General features: G+C 40.7%; 1 protein-coding gene across 16 annotated transcripts in view; it reads left to right on the forward strand.

Moving 5' to 3' along the window:
* The window catches only part of KMT2C (lysine methyltransferase 2C), a 143,104-nt gene that overhangs the window by 69,183 nt on the left and 52,054 nt on the right, over positions 1 to 21,867 (forward strand). For 11 of the 16 annotated variants that reach the window (XM_083405853.1, XM_083405863.1, XM_083405862.1 and 8 more), the window contains exons 13-20: positions 2,561 to 3,273; positions 8,451 to 8,570; positions 11,738 to 11,854; positions 11,972 to 12,073; positions 12,843 to 12,947; positions 15,981 to 16,162; positions 16,388 to 16,552; positions 17,557 to 17,666. In XM_083405853.1, the coding sequence (XP_083261979.1) occupies positions 2,561 to 3,273; positions 8,451 to 8,570; positions 11,738 to 11,854; positions 11,972 to 12,073; positions 12,843 to 12,947; positions 15,981 to 16,162; positions 16,388 to 16,552; positions 17,557 to 17,666 (1,614 nt within the window). The remainder of the gene's footprint in view (positions 1 to 2,560; positions 3,274 to 8,450; positions 8,571 to 11,737; positions 11,855 to 11,971; positions 12,074 to 12,842; positions 12,948 to 15,980; positions 16,163 to 16,387; positions 16,553 to 17,556; positions 17,667 to 21,867) is intronic. The other 5 variants (XM_083405867.1, XM_083405856.1, XM_083405857.1 and 2 more) reach the window with 1 other exon arrangement.

A 21,867-nucleotide genomic window follows, 5' to 3' on the forward strand; every position in this document is an offset into this window, starting at 1 on the left:
AGAATTGAAAGATTTTTGTGAATGCCAAATTAAGAAGGCAGTGAAAAAAAGCAGGAGAAGCTAGATAATTTTTTTTAATTATGCAAATGCCACTGGGGGTGAAAGTCAGCATATGGAGAAAATGCCAGTTGGAAAAGTCACAGGGGGGAAACTAAGTTAGGGATCACAGAGGTTTAAAAAAATGAACATGAGGGTCTCATGTGCAGCTATTGCCTAAAGCAAAAAATAAAAATAAATATTGCATCTTTCAATCTTAACTATAAGCTCCAGAGATCAGGGTATAGATTTGGTTTAATAGTTCTGTATGACATTCATATGATGATGATTGATTAGATTTATATAGCCATTAATCAACAAACATTTCCTGGGTAGCCTACAACAAAATATTAAAAACGAAATATATAATAGTAATAAACCAGCAAGTCAGGAGAAAGCATCTATTGCCAATGGTTATGCCATAGATTTCCTTGCACCACCTCCATTTTAAAAGCCTGGGTGTGTAAAAGGGTCTTGTTTTTGTTTTTAAAAACTTGCTTTTGAAAAATAACATAAAGAAGGGGCCAGGTGATCTTCTCTGGAGAGCCTGTTCTTGAGCCAAGATGCCCCTATCAAAAAGGCTCTGTTTCTACCTCGCTTTACTTCACTGGGGCACCGAAGAACACCTCAAGTTCAAATAGGCATTATGAATCTGCATTTGTTGTTGTTTAGTCGTTTAGTCGTGTCCGACTCTTCATGACCCCATGGACCAGAGCACGCCAGGCACTTCTGTCTTCCACTGCCTCCTGCAGTTTGGTCAGGCTTATTCTGGTAGCTTCAAGAACACTGGCCAACCATCTCGTCCTCTATCGTCCCCTTCTCCTTGTGTCCTCCATCTTTCCCAACATCAGGGTCTTTTCCAGGGAGTCTTCTCTTCTCATGAGGTGGCCAAAGTATTAGAGCCTCAGCTTCACGATCTGTCCTTCCAGTGAGCACTCAGGGCTGATTTCCTTAAGAATGGATAGGTTTGATCTTCTTGCAGTCCATGGGACTCTCAAGAGTCTCCTCCAGCACCATATGAATCTGCATTGTTATGTGCTAAATTATGCTTTGTTTGGAATAATGATAAACTAAGCAGAACCAAAGGCATGTATTTATTTATTTCATATTTATATACTACTTTGTTTTAAACAAACCTTAAAGCAGTCTACAAAAAGAATAGAGCAATAAAATTAGCAGTAAACAAAACCAAGTATTCGAAACGTATAAAAAAATTTAAAATCAATGATTAGCTAAAAACCAGATTAAAATACATGACAGTGTCTACATTTCTGGATAGGCTTGTCTAAACAAAAATTTTTTTAGCAGGCAACCACATCATATCCATATGGAGTTCCAACGTGCTGCCACACTAAAATATTGCTTTCCTTCAAGTGAAGAATGAGAATTTTGTGGCTTGTGCATGTATAGTACCTCACTATGCAGGAGATATTCTGATGTTTAAGGTGAAGAAAATGATAGGGTTTATTTAGTGATGTTGAAATTGGTACTGGATAATAGATATTCTAGACTTCGTTGCATTTTAGTGGTGGATAATTCAATGAAAACAAAAACTCAGCGTGTAGCTTTCTGGCTTAGCCATCTTGTCAGTTGAAAACAAAGCAGTGAAAGGAATTGATTTTGATGATGTGATTTCAAAATTTGCAGAGAAAAAAGTTAGGAAAAAGGTTTTTAAGTGCTTATGCTCACAATGTTAAGTAAATAAACCAGAAAATAACACTTGCAACTCTAAGTATCTTATTTTTCCTTCTGTTAATAATTTCAATGGGAGGGATGGACAAGAAATTTTCTGCACCGGGTACCACCTGACCTTGCTACACCACTGACACTGGGTAGAGTTTTGGTCACTGTACATAAAGAAGGAAATTGCAGAGCTGGGAAATGAACCGAAAAGGGCAGTCAGCATGACTGGGGGCTTTGTGCATCTTCCCTGTAAGGGAAGGCTAAAGTGTTCCCAGGATTAAGTTTCAAACTGTGGGCCACCTAATTGAATTGATTAACAGTTGAATCAGGACAAACAAGCAGGAACTATTTTTTCATACTTTATTTGCTCAAGAGCTAGACAAACCATGGAAGATGGTTCTGCCGATGGCTATTAGCTATGATTGCTAAATGGAACCCATATGGTTTGATCATATGATTTTGTTGTTTAGTTGTTTAGTCGTGTCCGACTCTTCATGACCCCATGGACCAGAGCACGCCAGGCACTCCTGTCTTCCACTGCCTCCTGCAGTTTGATCAAACTCATGTTAGTAGCTTCGAGAACACTGTCCAACCATCTCGTCCTCTGTCGTCCCCTTCTCCTTGTGCCCTCAATCTTCCCCAAGATCATATGATACAGAATGATAATAGAATATCTTCAGAATTTCAAGATGTAGGACTAGCAGTACAGGCCCCACATGCTTGTTAACTGTTCACATATTTTTCACATATTTCACGAATGTTCACATATTTTTTTAAAGACACTTTTACACTAGAGATACTCTAATTCCAGACTCAAATGAAATGTTCTAATTTATTTCAGGCTTCTCATTAAATGAAAATAATGGTGAACTGGAAACAGAGGCTCCTGACCATTTTGGTAAAAGTGAAATAGAAACATCTCCTAAAAAGACTCCTGCATCTGATCTTAATCATGCTGATAAAAATATAGAAATGACAGAAAATATTTCAAATACAATGCAGCAAGTCTTAGACAAGCAAACTGAGGAAACAAAACAATCACAGGAAAGCACTGAGGTATTTGAAATGTCCACAGAGGAATCTCAGCTTCCACCAGAGATACCTGAGGATGTAGCAAAGATATCGGAAACCTTCAATTTGGTCAATAGCGAGAGCAGCTCCTGTAAGAAGGAAGAGCAAGTAGAAACAACGATGGTGTCAGAAGCTGCAGAAGGAGATGACACTCCTGAAAATTATGAAACGTCATCTCTTCCTGCAAATGAAAGTTGTGCAACTGACAGCTCACCACTGGAAGATAAATCTTTAAAGTCGCCAGCTGAAACACAATCTTTATTTTCATCATCTGTTGAATTAAACAAGTCCAGTGTGTCTTCCTCACCAGCAGCCTCACTAGAGTTAGGCTCTTCACATGACACAATGCGTAGTCAGATGTCACCACTAGAATCCTCTATAACTCTTCCAACAACATACGTATCGCTCACTCCAAAAATTGGAATGGGAAAACCAGCTATCACCAAAAGAAAGTTTTCTCCTGGGAGACCAAGGTCAAGACAGGTGAGCATGTTTTACTGAAATCAGTTACAAAAAGCATTTTAGTTGTATTGTTTACCCGAATCATTAATTTGGCTATGACATCAAGAGAGGTATTTGTTTTGCCTTCCTGTCTGAAACTGAGACTACAGACTCTGTTGTTAGCTTCTTGGTACACTTCTTTACCAACAATTTACTGTGGAGAACTGATTTCATGAGTAAATGTTTGTACATATTTTGTCAGAAAGAAAGAAAAAGAAGTAATTATGTTTCCTGTGGTTTTTCTGAAAGGTTTGTATTCTGGAATTAATTCAGGGTAAAGCATATTTTCCAATATTACTAATTTAGCTAGAGTGTTCAGATGTCCAGACCAAACATTTATTACTTGTAGGTGGTGAAAAACAATGCTGTTCAAAGATTTGCTGTGCAAGTCTCATTTAATTCTCTTTAGAACCCACACATTACTTAGATAATTTATTTCACTGCTGATTTCATGAACTTCTTTATAGTTTCCCCCTCTATTCTTAGTCTGCATATATATTCTAAATGAAATAATATTAATTGGTAAAAAGAGAATAAAATGTCCTGATAAAATGGCTGATTTAGATTTCTAATTATTATAAATTATTCCTAGGTGCAGGAACCTTAAAAAACAAATGGATTTTCCTACGAAAGTTGTTTTTCATTTAGACAGGTTCCACCCCCCTGAAGAGTAAAATAATTAATGTTTTTATTTTATCACAATTTATTTAATGTTCATGCTATGCTTAATACTGAATACATAATTAGCCATGTCTGCTTTAGCCCACACAATTTTTGGTACAGTAATGGATTTCACTGACTTCTACTAAATTATAATCCGTTTATATTTTCTTTTCAACCTCTCTTTAACAATAATGCATATACAGTAGAACCTCGGAAGCTGAACACCTTTGAACTTTCGGCTCCCAAGTGATCGAAACCTGATAGTGATTGTTCAGTTTCCGGAAGCCAAAAATCCAGCGTGGCTTCTGATTGGCTGCAGGACGCTCCTGCAACCAATCAGAAGCCACACATTGGGAGTTGAACGCTTTGGATGTCGAACGGACTTCTGGAACGGATTCCGTTCGACTTCCAAGGTGCGACTGTATAGTTATGGGTGCAATCCTATGTTCATTGGAAGATCTGCCCTCAGAAGTCTTTTCCTTAGGAAGGAAGGTGGACTGCCGTCACACATCTGGCTTTACTGATGTTCTAATGGTGGAAAAGGCAAAAAGGAGGCATGTAAGGGACTGATTGGGAGAGGACTTCTAGTCCCCTGACACACAGTGGCAGCACTAGAAAAAATGGGCAGGGGCACGGAAGAGAAATATATGTCTAGGTGGACAAGTTGTTAAGGTCTCTGAAAAAAATTAACAGTATATGTTAATGTAGAGTCCAGCAACTGGGCATGCATTGAAGGGCAGCATTCTAAGTTTTACTCAGAGCAGATCCATTTTTTGGCTCTCCCAAAAAATCTCAACAACTTTTGAGGTCGCAGTCTCTTGGAAGTTGGACATGCCTGGTATAATGTATTAATTGCCTAGTCTTTTAATTGAGAGTCTAAGAACCAACCGCATGAGAATCAATAGAAACTGTAATCTAGAAAATAGGTAAACAGTTTTGCTTTTGGGAAATGAAGAAGCAAAATAAGACCCACTTGATTGAGCAGTATGTAAAACTTTAAGCATTTGTATCTCAAAATTGCCTCTTATCTAGCTGTCAATAATAGATTTTGGATGCAATTCAGATAAAATGGAACATACCTAATGTGCGAAACCTGCTTCCTTCCTTCCTCAATTATTGGGGGAGGTGACAGGTTAGCACTTGGAAGGTAAACACTCATTCTAGGCAAGCCATTAGAAACAAATTGTGTTATAAGCAAATATCTGATGCTTTTGAATGCTATCAGTTCAATCTTTTGTTTTCATTTCTCTGGTTACTATATTTGTGCTAGAATGTAACCTTTTAAGTTGTATTTTTAATCTTTTGTTATCCTTGCCCCTAAATCATGTGCTAGACATATATAGGATTTTGTGTATTTCTTCTGGCAAAGGACAATTAGCTTTCATACTACTAATTAGGAATTAGTTTGTGGGGAAATGGGTCTCTTGCATTTGCGTTTTTAAATCTTGCCTGTTGGAAACGTTCCCTGACTGCAAAAAGGTAAGTAATGGGAGTACTTAACCCCACTAATTTGGATGGCATTTGGATGGTATACTTGTGTAGGCCTTAATGCTTTTGTAGACAGGTAGCTGGCAGAATAAGAAATTCTCTTCAAGAAAGAAGACAATGTTAGGAAATGAAGAGATTCAGGACCCCTGGTCTGCTTTTCAAAGCCTATGTTAGCCATGCAACTTAGCTATTAAGAAGTTGGTAAAAGTGTATCAGTGACTGGCAGCACTTCCTGCTCTGCCTAAATAAATGTACTGTGAGAGTGCCTCTTCTTACCACCTATGTGCCAAGAGTCCAAAACTTTCCATAAGCACATCTGAGATTTGAGAAGATGTTCTGGGCACCATCATAAAATGGCTGCCATGGACACATGATCCATTACAGAAAGGCTGCTGTTGAGTGGACGCTGCCTGTTAAAAAATGTTGGGAGCCACAGAAGAAATTCAAGATGTATTCACCTCCCCTGCAACCTCCCTGCATCTTTAAACACAATTTTGATTTGTCCCATGCATGCTTATTTCCAGAAAATATGGCATGCTACCTAAGATATTTGAGGAATTACATGAATACTATTTCAGTTTACATAAATATCCTAACACAGACCATGGGAAGTTCTGATGATTTACAACAGAAGTTGATGTAGGGACATAATTATATAAATTCTGACCATACTAGGTTTAACTTGTAGGTTTCATTTAAGAGAATGTTTGGGGTTTAGATAGAGAGAAACCAAACATGCTGCAGTTGTGGCAAAGCAATATTATGCGCATTTACCAGCCAGCATGCCTTAAGTCTCAATAAAAATAATTACCACTACCGACACTGACCAATATGTATGTAAAGGCTCACTGGATAGATGCAGTTTAGTTTTTTGTTTTAATGGTGCTGCTCAGGAGCCTTTTGAAAAAGGAAGCTGCACTACTATGAAGACACAGAATTTGATAGTTCTAGCAGGACCCTGGAGTTTCCAGTGGTGGATATTATTGGTGTGTCCTGCTTCTTCTTCATTCTGATTGGTTAGAGTTGTGCAGGAGTTGGTTTCCGTCAGGGTCACACTCCCTGATAGCACAGTTAGTAATACATAATCCACTCCTGCACAATAAACCAGAAAAAATAGAGGTAGGACACATCTGTAATATCAGACTGGAACTTGCTTGCTGTTGAACTGCTGCCTCTTCCTGCTACTTGCTGGCTGTGCCCTACCTTCGTTTTGTTCTTGTTCATTATAGGCAAGTAGGAATGGACTTTCCATTGGGCAGTGTAGTTGTTAACATTTTTCTTAAACTTTTGATCTGTGTTGTTGATGCTGTGTGTTTCTTTATTAATTAATATCAATTCTAAAGAAATGGCAGTTTGTTTCAGAGTGCACACCAATTACTACTTTTTGTTTTATTTTTGTTTTAAGTAAATGAGCTTTCTCCTGAGTTGTGCTTTCATGGACATTAATCAAAAGCCTGAGTGTTCTTCCTGTTTTTGAGAATCTCTTTTGAAGATAATGGTCTTATTTAGACATGACGCCAGATTATGATTTGGGTAGTTAGCAAATTAATCTTCTGATGATGCACTCACTCACATGTGCTAATTGCTTTCATTATTTCCTGATTCTTGACAAACCATATTTTACTATTTTGTCTGTATACATAACACTGGTGTGTCAGCTGACATTTTCAAGAAGCTAGCTGCACACACAAATGTAGACATAGTCTTATGTTTAGTATATTTAGGATGAAATTTCATAGAATCATATTTTAGTACTTTTATTAAGTTATGAAAGTGGAGTTTTAGTGCTACAAGACTTCTCAGCGCTAGAGTAGCCTAAAATATTTTGTTCTACAAGTGTCTGTTTGATAAAACAACTGTATTTCTGAGGGTACCTAAAGTTTAGAGACTTCTTCCAGTTATGAGAGAGAAGAGGAAGCTGTTATCCTCCAGAGACATTGTGGGAGTCCATCAGTACTAGCTAGCACGGGATGACAGAAGTTGCAGTTCAGTCACATTTGGAGGGCCACAGTATCTGCAATCCTGAAATTTGAGGAACCCTATTCCTAAATATTTTTGTGTGTGGAAACTGAGAGCATTACTGATACTTTTCAAAGAAGCAGCCACCTGTTACACTTACTGTAGATGCATAGCAAAAGTGAAATAAAGGATTGGGGGTAGAGAGTATTGCAAATGTAGTTCTGGGATCCTTACAGATGACGTCTGATCCCCAGTCTCCATCTAGGGATTGTATTCCTATACATAAAGAGTTATGTACAAGTATAGAAAACTCATATGCGCAATTCAGCTCATGGAAATTGCCTTGGTGAATTCAATCTTAGTCTATTTTTGGACTCTACAGAATACAGTATATTAGGCACTTATAGACATGATTGCTTGCTAATTTTATTTGATATAAGAATTTCAGTTGTTTTTTTTTTAAATAGTGCTTTGGTGGTATAGCTTCAGCTCATGGATATTTTAACTGTTCGTTTATTTTTCATTTTCATATTATACCTTTTATTTTAATCCATTTTTGTCTGCTATGCTTCTTAGCTTTTCTGGTTTGTAATTTTTAAAAAATTATTTTAACAGTCACACAACATGGCCCAAGTCAGTTGCCTTCTCCAAGATGCAGACTGAAATATAGAAATAATATTGCCATAAAAATATAGCCATGATCCCAAATAGGTGTATCTTGGTTTAGTATTGTAGTAATAAAAGTTATAAGTGAGTCACAGTCACACTTCATCTCTTCCTCATGCCAAGCAATCTTTTGTTTTCCGGCAGTGCTTCTCTTTTATATTTATTATTTAATCAACATTTTATTCACACTTGAAGTCTGATTCTCATCCTGTATAAATGTGAGTGCTAGGTTGAAATTTATCCCAGTAAATCCATGTGTTTGTTAAACCAAGTATTTGTGTGCCTGCATGTGCTTTGCTTTCAGAACTTTTTATTTGCGTTCTTTATTTTTATTTTATTTGGCTGAGTTTTATACATCTATTTTCTCACCTGACATATCCTAGGGGGCTTGGAGTAGCCATAATACAGTGAGCCCACCTTCCTGGTCCCCAGACATTTCAGAAGGTCGGGAAACTTTTAAGTCCAGACCGCTACCTGGCAGTGCCATATGGAGCATCAAAGTGGTAATTAATTTGTATTTATATTCTTGTTATCCTTTGCTATCTCTCTGCTGTTCTCCATTATAAAAAGATACTAATGAAAACTCTTCTGAAGCATAGCTAAATTAATATGCTACTTAAACCCAATTTTTAAACAGCTGTATAACTTGCTTTTTTTAAAATCCCTACATTCTCTCTCAGTGCATGCAGAATGAACATTGAGTCAATTTCTAATTCAGCTGTATGTGGTGCTTAACGCCTACAGGGTATATTCTGTACACTGTAACTGGGCCATGTTGTATGTTATGAGTTCCTGCTATCAACTGGATGGAGTCTGAAATAAAACATACCGTATTTTTCGCCCTATAGGACGCACTTTTTCCCCTCCAAAAAGGAAGGGGAAATGTGTGTGCGTCCTATGGGGCGAATGCAGGCTTTCGCTGAAGCCTGGAGAGCGAGGGGGGTCGGTGCGCACCGACCCCTCTCGCTCTCCAGGCTTCAGGAAGCTATCTGCTAGCCATGGGAGCAACAGAGACCTTGCCAGCACCCAGAAGCTTGGGGCGCGCTGAGCTCCGCACACCCCAAGCTTCGGGATTGGCGCAGCGCTCCGCACACCCCAAGCTTCGGGATTAGTGCAGCGCTCTGCTAGCTGTGGGAAAGCTGCGCGGTGCTGCGCGGCTCTCCCACGGCTAGCAGAGACCTTGCCGGCACCCAGAAGCTTGGGGCGCGCTGAGCTCTGCACGCCCCAAGCTTCGGGATTGGCGCAGCGCTCCGCTAGCCCTGGAAGAGCCGCGCGGCTCTCCCACGGCTAGTGGAGACCTTGCCGGCACCCAGAAGCTTGGGGCGCGCTGAGCTCTGCACGCCCCAAGCTTCGGGATTGGCGCAGCGCTCTGCTCGCAGTGGGAAAGCCGCGCGGCTCTCCCAGGGCTAGCGGAGACCTTGCCGGCACCCAGAAGCTTGGGGCGCGCTGAGCTCTGCATGCCCCAAGCTTCGGGATTGGCGCAGCGCTCTGCTAGCCGTGGGAAAGCCGTGCGGCTCTCCCAGGGCTAGCGGAGACCTTGCCGGCACCCAGAAGCTTGGGGCGCGCTGAGATCCGCACGCCCCAAGCTTCGGGATTGGCGCAGCGCTCCGCTAGCCCTGGGAAAGCCGCGCGGCTCTTCCAGGGCTAGCGGAGACCTTGCCGGCACCCAGAAGCTTGGGGCGCGCTGAGCTCTGCATGCCCCAAGCTTCGGGATTGGCGCAGCGCTCCGCTAGCCCTGGGAAAGCCGCGCGGCTCTTCCAGGGCTAGCGGAGACCTTGCCGGCACCCAGAAGCTTGGGGCGCACTGAGCTCCGCACGCCCCAAGCTTCGGGATTGGCGCAGCGCTCCGCTAGCCCTGGGAGAGCTGCGTGGCTCTCCCAGGGCTAGCGGAGACCTTGCCGGCACCCAGAAGCTTGGGGCGCGCTGAGCTCCGCACGCCCCAAGCTTCGGGATTAGCGCAGCGCTCTGCTAGCTGTGGGAAAGCTGTGCGGCGCTGCGCGGCTCTCCCACGGCTAGCAGAGACCTTGCCGGCACCCAGAAGCTTGGGGCGCGCTGAGCTCTGCACGCCCCAAGCTTCGGGTTTGGTGCAGCGCTCCGCTAGCCCTGGAAGAGCCGCGCGGCTCTCCCAGGGCTAGCGGAGACCTTGCCGGCACCCAGAAGCTTGGGGCGTGCTGAGCTTCGCATGCCCCAAGCTTCGGGATTAGCACAGCGCACCTGGGGGGGAAATAAAAATTTCCCCCTTTATTTCCCCCCCAAAAAACTAGGTGCGTCCTATGGGCCGGTGCGTCCTATGGGGCGAAAAATACGGTAGATGGGAGACCAATGTATATGGTGTCTGAAACCTCCAGTGACCAGTGCATACTTTAGAGGTTGCTGTAAGACTAATTTTCTCTGCTCCTCCTCCAGAAGGTCTCACACAAAGGGCTGCAGATTATTATTTCCATACAAAGAGTTTAATGGCAGCTTGTTACTAACATAAAAAGTAAAGGTAGCTGTGTGGCTCCACAAAGTCAAAAATCCATATTAGGACAGTACCTTTATTAGGTCAACCAAAATATCACAAAATAGTATGCAAGGTTCTGAATTTTCCAGAATTCTTCACCAGAATCTAGCCTAAGATTTTTTTAAATCTCAAAAGCTGAAATACTAAATGTGCCCTGAAAGATTATCTGCATAATATAGATACAGTACAGATAAAATCAATATTTTTATTTTTGCAGTCTTTTTGTGAAGGTTATTGTATTACCTCTTGTTTACTAGGTGCTGCTGCTTTTTGTTGTGCTTTCTGTTTCAAAATAACGTTTAGTTGTATACATTATTAGAAGAGAAGAACTCTGTATCTAGAGTAACCAGCCTAAGACCTGAACAAGCTGAAAAGAATTTTTCTTCTCATGAGACTTAGAATTGTTCATTTGTATTCTCATTTTCAGCACGCTCACGTTTGATTGATATGCTTGTATCAGTAATTGTACTATTAATTTAATATTAAGTTTCATGAAAACGTGTCCTTTCTTCCTGTATCCTTTACAAATTTTATAAATGATGTAAATTAATGGTGTGTTGGTACTTTCAGTTGATAACATCCTTCTAGGACTATCTGTGGAGCTAGAGTGAACATTGTTGTGAATTTTCTCTTAGCAAGCAATAGTTTTTCTCCCCCTCCCCATTTTCTCAAGTCATCAATGTCTATTACATACCTTGTGAATAGCGTGTACAGTGTTAGGTATGCCTTTGATGAGATTGATGGGAAGTTACTCTTAAGCCAATGCAGGATATAAGCATAGAGTGGAAACTAGTTGGTGCCTGCTAATCAGAGAGAAGGGAAACATTATTTGCCAGGTGACCTTTCAGGACAGATTATTGGGTAGCAAAAACTTCCTCTCCTCCTCTTCTGCGAGCAAATGATTCCCACTAAATCAAAAACCTCACCTGGATCAAAATTCATAATAAGATACTTGACAAAGGTTCATAGGCCACAACCCTCACTATATGCTGTGTATCAAGATCTGTTCATATCTGCAAGCCTTGCTATGGGACATGCTCGTGTGAAAAATACTGTTGTGTTGCAAAATACAAAATCCTGTTGGATTCTTACAAAGTCTGCTTTATAAGGAACATTTCTGTGAAGCATTGCTTAGTTTCATCTAAATGTTTTAACTTGCTTTAAACAGGGTCGTGGCTCAGGGTTTCCTGGGAAGCGGAGACCACGTGGTGCAGGCCTTTCTGGAAGAGGTGGACGGGGGAGATCAAAACTTAAAAATGGAATTGGATCTTTTCTTTCTCCAGGGGTAAGAATCTCTAGCATATTATTTGAGCAGGCAGAAGTCTTGATTCGTGTCTCTGCTCACAATGACCTGCTTTTACTGCCAGAAAACTGTTAAGTTTTTGTTTTCTTTTATTTGTAGGTCACCGATATGGACATTTCATCTAACAAAGATGAGGAAGAAAATTCAATGCACAATACTGTTGTCCTGTTTTCTAGCAGTGACAAGTTTACTTTGCATCAGGTTGCAATATTAATTCACATTTTATTATTTTCTAATGTCATTGGTTATTTCCCAATTTCTAAGCCTCAGATGAAAAGTGTAGGCAATATTTAATGGTATTGTTTATTCTAGCTGTCCACTTCTGGTGACATCCAACCTCTTCCTAGCAAGACATTTGACGATAGTTAATGTATCTATAGGTGTTTAATCTAGATAATTTATAACTTAGTACTTGGTGAACCATAAAACAAGTAATAAGCCTGTTAGTGTTTTGTTAAATTTGGAATTAACTATTCTGTATATGGGCTACTATAGTAGCGAAAACAGAATACCATTTGTTGGGAGGCTGCAGTTATTGCATTGTGGGGCTACTGTCCTCTTAAGTTTTGAGGGCAGGTAATAGCATTTCTTCATCACTTGTTGCTATGTAGCTTCTGGCTACAATTCTAGTGGTCTTTAAAGCTAGAGGTGAGTTAGATCTAAAGCTGAGCTGATATTTTTGGTCCATCTCTCTTTGGACATTTGCAGTGAGCTTCTAATATATTTTGGAAATTCTTGTAGATTTTTAACTACCTGTCCTTACAAAAATGCTCAAGGTAGTTTTACTAGCATTACTGATTTTTGCTATATGCATAGGGTATATTAATGATAATAATGAGGAGACTGTATACACCTGAAATTTTGAAAGAGAACAAAGTTTGCTAAAAATGGATTCAAGGTGTATATTTCTTCCATGTTTTAATTACCTGGTTCTAGTTGTTTACCTGAAAAAGTTTCTTTGATATTCTAGGATATGTGTGTGGTTTGTGGGAGTTTTGGCCAAGGTGCAGAAGGACGATTGCTTGCCTGCTCTCAGTGTGGTCAGTGTTACCATCCATACTGTGTCAGTATTAAGGTGAGCACTTTGAAATTATTGTCAGCATATTGTCCCTGCATATACTGCATTGATTCCAGTTTTTGCATTATTAAGGAGTGTTTCAGCTTGTAAAATATTCCTCTGGAAATGTGACCATTATTTGTATGCAACTGACAAAGCACTTTAATTAAATGACATTTTATAAATGCAAGAGAAGTTAACCTTTGTGTAATTTTTCAGCTATAAATAGCACCGTTTATCTTGCAGATGGTTAAAAGAAAGTATTGAGATAACAGCTCAGTATTGAGCTAGATATAACCTAAGTATTAAGATATGAAGCAGTATAGTGTGTTTTGTTTTGTTTTGTTTAAGGCTGGTTTCCTAAAAAAATATACAGTGGTGCCTCGCAAGACGAAAAGAATCCGTTCCGTGAGTCTCTTCGTCTAACGGTTTTTTCGTCTTGCGAAGCAAGCCCATTAGCGGATTAGCGGATTATCGCTATTTGCGGTTTAGCGGCTATTAGCGGCTATTAAAGGCTTAAGGGATTAGCGGATTAGCTGCTAAAAGGCTATTAGCAGCTTAGTGCCTTAGAAAAAGGGGGTGGGGAGCGGAAAAAACCCCCCAGGAATCGCAAGACATTTTCGTCTTGCGAAGCAAGCCCATAGAGAAATTTGTCCTGCGAAGCACCTCCAAAACGGAAAACCCTTTCGTCTAGTGGGTTTTCTGTCTTGCGAGGCATTCGTCTTGCGGGGCACCACTGTAGTTCATTTCATTTATGACCGCAGTAAGTTTCGGTTAATTCACTTTGTCTGTTGGCTGTCAGAATTTTCAGAAACTGGAGTAGTTAATTTCTTACATTCATTAAGCTAGGAGAGAATGTGCAAAAAGTTCAATTTGGATAGTTATGGGAAGACATGCACAGATAATAAGCTATTTGCTTCAGCATATAAACAATGAATCGTCTTTTAAGTGCAGTTATTTAAAAAGGGAATATTCTTTTAATGTATTAAATCACATGCACTTTTATGAAAGGGTTGTACTCAAGCTATAACACACTCTAGACAGCTTTTGTTCTCCCAGAGTGATTAGTGTAGCAGAGGGGGTAAACTTTTGAACACTCCATAAAAGTAGCCATTTTAATCCTCATGAATTGCTTTGAAGAAAATTTAGGTTGATTACTCCAACAGAAAATGTGACTTAAGCATGTTTTGAAGCAAAGTTTAAAATGCATTTCAAACCCCGATTATGAAGGGAATCGGATAACTATTTCCAAGCCTATCTCCTTTTATTTACATATGTCTTACGCCACCGTGTTGTCATACACTAGTGAATGAAAAAAGAAAACATTCAGGAGTGGTAGAGCTGGTTCACACATTACACTCTTAATGATCACAGCAAAACCAACACTGATTTGATTGCTTAAAATCCTGAACCTACAAACACCTTTCCTTACCAGTGTTTGCCTGCCCCTTGACTTTTCCTGTACTCTTGTGAAGGAGACAGTTCCAGCCTCTCATACTTAGCATGTCAGGAGCAACTCTCTTTTGTTTTCTCTCCCCCCCCCCCCCCCGAAAGATGGAAGATTCAACTGTCTAAGAAAGAATTACCGTATTTTTCACTCTATGGGACGCACTTTTTCCCCTCCAAAAATTAAGGGGAAATGTGTGTGCGTCCTATGGAGTGAATGCAGGCTCCTTGGCTTCAACGATAGCAACGCGAAGCCTCCGAAGCGCAGAGGGAGTGCTCCCTCCGCTCTCTCTCCACGCTCCGGAGGCTTCGCATTGCTTTCGCTGAAGCCTGGAGAGCGAGAGGGGTCGGTGCGGAACTTGTGCTGTGCTCCGAAGGCTTCGGGTTCCTTTTGCTGAAGCCGGGAGAGCAAGACTCTCCTGGCTTCAGCAGAGAGGGAGAGGGGCGCTGAGCAGAGAGGGGGAGATTTTTTTTTCTTGTTCTCCCCCTCTAAAACAAGGTGCGTCCTATGGTCTGGTGCGTCCTATAGAGCGAAAAATACAGCGGTATATTTACAGGGGTTACATACGCTTCAGGCTACATACACATCAGGTTACACACTCCGCTAACTCAGAAATAGTGCTTCAGGTTAAGAACGTTGTTTCAGGATGAGAACAGAAATCGTGCTCCGGCGGCGCAGCAGCAGCAGGAGGCCCCATTAGCTAAAGTGGTCTTCAGGTTAAGAACAGTTTCAGGTTAAGAACGGACCTGTGGAATGAATTAAGTACTTAACCTGAGGTACCACTGTACAGTATCTAGCCAGTACCAACTTCTTACCTCTTGCAAGGAATTGCTCCTTTTGAGGGTGTACGACGTAACTGGAGCACACTCGCTCTTTTCACAGAGCATGAACACTTCATATTTCCCCAACCATCTCTGCTAGTGGGAGAGAATCTCTAGGGTTCTTAATAAGCAATGTGAGGTTTTTATTCTCATGATCACTTTTCAACAGAGTGATATGTAAACTGGCTTTTACACTGTGACATACGGTGGTAAAGACTGATTCAGAGGTTTGGAACATTGTGCCTTGCTTCTGTCAGGTACCATGATGGGCCTTTTTGAAAAACTTCTTTTTTCAAGTTTCGATGTATGTTTCTAAACTATAGCCATATTTAAGTTTAGGAAAGTAATATTTGGCACTATTGTACTTTTGTTTAAATGCCATAATGGGGAGGAGATGCCAAATAGATTTGTTAATCAAGAGCAAACTGTATTTCTCCAGATTTTGTCTTTTAATTTCAGTAAATGTGAATCTTGATTTTGATATTTGCAATAACTGAGAGTATGCTGAATCCTTACATTTGGGTCATTTTATTTTTAAAAATATCTAAAACAAATTTTCATTCATAATCTTGGAGAGCACAATGTACATTGCTATTGAATGCAAAGATATTTTTGACTTCTCAGAAAATGAGGACTTCCCTCTAAAACAAAAAGGAGAGCATAAACATTTAAAAAACACTATTTCCAAATGATAGAAGCAAATTTATTGGGAATATAAGCCTGTAAATCAACTGAGGTTGTATGGCTTCCATAAATAATTACCTATTATCTTCCACTATGCAGATAACAAAAGTGGTGCTCCACAAAGGTTGGAGATGTCTGGAATGCACTGTGTGTGAAGCCTGTGGGAAGGCTACAGATCCAGGAAGACTGCTCCTTTGCGATGATTGTGATATCAGCTATCACACTTACTGCCTAGATCCACCACTGCAGACAGTTCCTAAAGGAGGGTGGAAATGCAAATGGTATGTATACCTTCGCCCCCCCCCCCCCGCTTTTAATGTTTTCTTTTAATCTGACTATATTTTCTTTTAATTAGTATAGTACGGCAAGGCTGATTTGGAAAATTACATTTTGCTGTAATTTTAAGATAATACAATTTTAAGGTGAAAATAAGTATTTTAATAAAGCGAAGCAGTGAATCTTGCCATGAGCCCATGTTAAGAAAGATATTGTTTTGTGTTTTACAGGTGTGTTTGGTGCAGACATTGTGGTGCTACGTCTCCTGGTCTTAGATGTGAATGGCAAAATAATTACACACAGTGTGCTCCCTGTGCAAGTTTATCTACCTGCCCAGTCTGCTGTTGCAATTACAGAGAAGAAGAGCTTATTCTGCAATGCAGACAGTGTGACAGGTCAGAGTTTCTGCTACACAGTGAATTATATATTTTCATACGTCAATAATTTGCTCATAGTATCATGTTGACTGAAGATTGTTTTAATTCATCATATAGAATTTACTTTCTCTCCCTTATCAGAGTCGCTTTGCAATAAGAGAGAGCTTCTTTCAAAGAAAAAGCTGTAGCTAATATCAGAAAGAAGAAAACCACCATGGTTTTTTTTAAAAAAGAAAGTTATCTCTTCATCCGGAGTTGATAAATGGCACTCTTGAGTTGGTTCATACATCACGTTATACTATAGTGTAAAACCAAGTATATTTGAATGTGGACATGCCACCCGCTGGTGTCCAGTGATTAAACATTCATGCTCTATTTCTCCCCTTTTACTGCTTGCAAACAAGCCATAGTCTGGTTCATCATAATGTCTGAACCCAGACTCATGATTTGTTTTTGTCCAAACAAACCATGGATGGAAATCAAGGTTTGTTCTTGGCTTACTGCTCATGGTTTGTTTGAGGGAAACCACAAGCCTCTCTTGTTACATTGCAGCACGGCAACAGTAGGAGCAGGAGTGGAGCAGAGAGTGAGAAATGTTGGGCAGCGTGCACCAGCACGATGTTTGTTCATAGTTTGTTTTTAACTGTGATGTAATACGACATTCAAGCCAGGCCTCTGATGCAACATTTAGAGGTGCAAGTTGCTTCTGTATTGCAAAGAGCACTCCCGAAGTACAGCCTGTTGCTTGGGGAGAGTATAATCCCATCTAGCACAGAGTGAACACTGCTCCCCTGGGTGGACAAACCATCTACCCAAAGTACCCCTGTCTTATCTGACCATTTTAACATCTTCTGGGACTAAAGCAGACTTCCTCTGGGGTCTTCATATCATTGCCTCTTTACAGAGAAACTTTTAAAGCAGTAGACGTGTTCTGTGCTTCTTTCAATCTAAAGAGAGTCTGAATGGTGTTTTGGCATAAAATGGTATACGTTTCATTTTCTCCTTTTTAACTTAACTTCCAGATGGATGCACACAATCTGTCAAAACTTAAACACAGACGAGGAAGTTGAAAGCACAGCTGACAGTGGCTTTGACTGTACCATGTGTCAGCCATACATACCACCAGCAAATGGTAAGGAATTTCTTAATTGGGTATCTAGCAGCGTAGCACTAGCTTTGGAAACAACTTCTTTGGTCTGTCTCCTGATTGGCAGATGCTGAATTGATTTCAGAGGCAGTACTTGAGGGAAATAATTTCTTTTGTCTTGCTTTTAGCACTGCAAGATTATTAATGAGGAAAAAAAACAATTTAGAGTAGAAAGCTGGGTAAATCTCTTCCCAGAGGATTTGTAAGTCTGCTTAAAATTATAATAGCAGCAAGAGGGTGTGTGTGCCCACAAGTGAGAGAAAGACTGCACTCAGAGCACCATGATTTTGAGAAGATGAAATCATTATTTAAGAATAACATTATCTGGAATATTTCGCTCCCAGTGTTAGATAGACTTCTCTTACCTCAAGATTCTCAGGATTATTTTTTTCATAAGTTGCATTAATAGCCGTAGACATGTAAAAATATGTGTTGTTTTTTACTCTAAGTCAGTGGTTCTCAATTAGCTAATTACTGAGGACCCCCTATTTTTCAAAAGCCAAGCCACTACTTTTGAAAATTTTGATAAGTCTATGGTAGTTACCTCTGCAAAGCAATTTTTTGAACAAAATGTGGGGTAGCCCCTAATAAGCAAAGGATTTTAGGTATACTAAAAACACACCGGGGCTGAGCAATATCTGGTTTTCAACATTGTGATATATCAACAGCTAAACTTCACAATATTCTGATATATCACAATGTCTGAAATTAGAAATCAGGCATGGGGATGAGGGAAGGAACAGTCATGGAGATCATTCAAGGCGTGAAAATGAGGGAAGGCTCAGCTGTGGAGATTGGCTGCTTGAGGGGAGTTGAGGAAGCGGAGTCACCTCCACCTCGTGGTTTGAGTGGGAGGGGATAGGGATGGGGGTGTGCATGAAGTCGCTGTCAGTGGAGCAGCCAGCGAAGATGCATATCTACTGTGGCTGCTTTCCTGCTGACTGAGAAAAGCTGCTCCGCCTCAGTGCCTTGATGTGAGGGCGATCAGCTGGCCTGCTCTCCGTCAGCATGAGCGGAAGGCAGCACCTTGCAATCGACTGCCCTGCTTTCCTTCACATGAGGAGCGATATATGGCTGCGTATTGCCGGATCAAAATCATTATTGAGGTGTGATTTCAAAACCAATTTTGGCCAATACAGTGGTACCCTGCAAGACGAATGCCTCGCAAGACGGAAAACCCGCTAGACGAAAGGGTTTTCCGTTTTGGAGGTGCTTCGCAAAACGAATTTCCTATGGGCTTGCTTCGCAAGACGAAAATGTCTTTCGAGTTCCTGCAGTGTAGAGTATTCCCTGTCCTGTGTGAGGGGGACACACGGTTTTTTTCCTTCCCCCCCCTTTCCCCAAACCGCTAAGCCGATTAACAGCTGATCTGCTAAGCCGCTTATCAGCTGATCCGCTAAGCCCGGTAAGCCGCTAATAGCGCTAATCCGCTAAGCCGCTAATGGGCTTGCTTCGCAAGACGAAAAAAAACGCGGAACGGATTCTTTTCGTCTTGCGAGGCACCACTGTATATTGAAAAACCACACAACGCTAAAACAGACCATAACATTTGTGATTTTACCATGCAAAAATGACAAAAATTTAGCTGGAGGGAAGCAAGAGATGGGGCTGTGGACTCCCTGGATGTGTTCCATGGACCCCCAGGGCTTCCTGGACCTCTAATTGGGAACCACTGCTCTAAGTAATGATGATGGCAGTCAGAGTTACTGTACCATCTCTCCCTGTCAAATCTCAACTCTTTTCCTAACTGGCAGCCACCTAGACCAATTAGAATAAATTTACCTGATCCAGGCCCTATATAATAAATTCTCAAGGTGATCGACTCTCTCTTACCTCCCACTCAGCTGCTAATGCCAGACAGGCTTTTGACATAATAACAATATAAGGCCATGACCTTTGACAGTCAAAGAGGACACAGAATATCCCCCCCCCCCATAAAACATACAGAGAAAACCTTCTAGGCAAACAAACATATATACCACATTTCTCTACATCATATCAAACACACGGATAGCTATTCCTATCAATAGTTTATATTAACAATATCCTGTAATAACTTCCAGTTTTCATTGTTTCTTAATACCAGAAACACATTTCCAAATTTTTCTCTTTTCTCACACCCATCCTTTTATATATATATAAAGGCATTGTCATAAGATTTATCCTCAGTTCAATCATTATTGTTCCTTATATTATGGAAGCTGAGGTGCTATCTACAAATGAAGCACAACCGCTACTCTGACTTCATTTCTCTTTCTTTCTTTTGTGTCATATCACGTTCAAAGGTGACCAGTGTCTTGTTGCTTCCCACCATTAAGGAATTCCAAATAGCAAAATTAATCATATTTCAGAACACTATAAAACCATGGTTTATATTAGATTGCATCCAATTTTTCTTACTATATTTGATAAAGAAAATGCCATTCATCATAAAATTACCTTGTTATTGTCTCCTCCACTTTGAATCTGATGTATCATATTAATTCAGCCATTGAAGCAAACTTCCATATTTTACCAATCCATTCTTCAATAGGTGGTGTCATTGATCATCTCCACTCTCACCTTCCTGCATATAAAATTTTAGCGGTGGTTACTGTATTAGAAACCATGCAGTAAATTCTTTTTGATCTTACTTCACCTTGTCTTCCACATAATTCAGAAAAAGGGTAAAAACAACAACACTGGGTCTAAAAGAATTTCATATCCTAAAACCCTTCTTAAGGTAAAGGTAAAGGTACACCTGCCCGTACGGGCCAGTCTTGACAGACTCTAGGATTGTTCGCCCATCTCACTCAAAGAGGCCGGGGGCCAGCGCTGTCCGAAGACACTTCCGGGTCACGTGGCCAGCGTGACATCGCTGCTCTGGCGAGCCAGAGCCGCACACGGAAACGCCGTTTACCTTCCCACTAGTAAGCGGTCCCTATTTATCTACTTGCACCCGGGGGTGCTTTCGAACTGCTAGGTTGGCAGGCGCTGGGACCGAACAACAGGAGCGCACCCCGCCGCGGGGATTCGAACCACTGACCTTTCGATCGGCAAGCCCTAGGCGCTGAGGCTTTAACCCACAGCGCCACCCGCGTCTGGTTTTCCAATAACCTTTTGATACCTAGAAGGTTTTGGGAAATGACTGTGAAAGCAGAATGGCAGGCTTCCATCTATTTAAAGGGTCTTGCACCAGAGTCCTTCATGGAGGTTGCCCACTTGGCAGATTGTGTTATTGATCTTTAAACTAACTTATATTTCTTGTTTTCTTCATATGTTAATCTGCCAGCTGCCACATCCAAATCACTGTCTGTCCATACTATTTCTTGCTAGTTAATTCTGAAATTATCATGCTTTGTCTTAATTAGCTATTTCTAAGTCAAATGGGACCGCTGCCTCTTTGGCTTCCCAAATGTGCTTCTGTCTTTCCATCCCCCCGTCTCTCAAATTATCCAGGCTTTAACCTCTATGGAATGTTGTTTCCCACACCATTAAAAAATAAACTTGTTCAGGTTTACATCAAATTAGATTTTCATTTTATTTTAAAGGCATTATTTACATTTTAAAAAAATTAATTGATACCTGCCTAGATTTTTCAAGATGGAGCAGGCTGTGCATACAAAGAAATAAAATAAATGAATGCTATTGTTGAAAGGGACAAATGGTACATGGTGCTTTCTCTCACAACCCGGAGAAGGGCTTGATTTAAAGGAGCAATCTTAAAGCCAGCCAAAGGCCGACTGAGGTTCCTTTGGAAGTTGTCTAAGTGCCACTCTACCAGCAGAGAGGAAGACCCACCAGAGAGTCAGCAGTTATGCTGCCAGAGATCCTCTGGTATATCAGTAAGAAATTGTGTGCATAGGTGCCTTGGCAGAGTGTTCTGGTGCTGTGGGTAAAAACAGGTCAGAAAAAAAAATAACTTGCAGGTATGCATGCATGGAATTAGGCTGTAAGCTTTACTGCTTTCAGTGAGAGCTGTTATGGAATTAATGTTCTTTAGATTGTGCCTAGTGCTTCCAGAAATTTAAGTATTTCTTCAACACACTATTAGCACATAGTTGTTTTTAATTTGTATATTCAGCCTTCCACTGTATTCCTGGTAACAGTGAATGTCAACTGAAATTTATTAACCTAAAAAAAAATTCAATTGTTCAAAAATTTAATAATGCTCTTCTGACATGCCTGAGCACAAGAGACTTGCAGA

Source organism: Podarcis tiliguerta (genome assembly GCF_965153285.1).
Source record: "Podarcis tiliguerta genome assembly, chromosome: 12".
In the NCBI taxonomy this organism is placed as follows: Eukaryota; Metazoa; Chordata; class Lepidosauria; order Squamata; family Lacertidae; genus Podarcis; species Podarcis tiliguerta.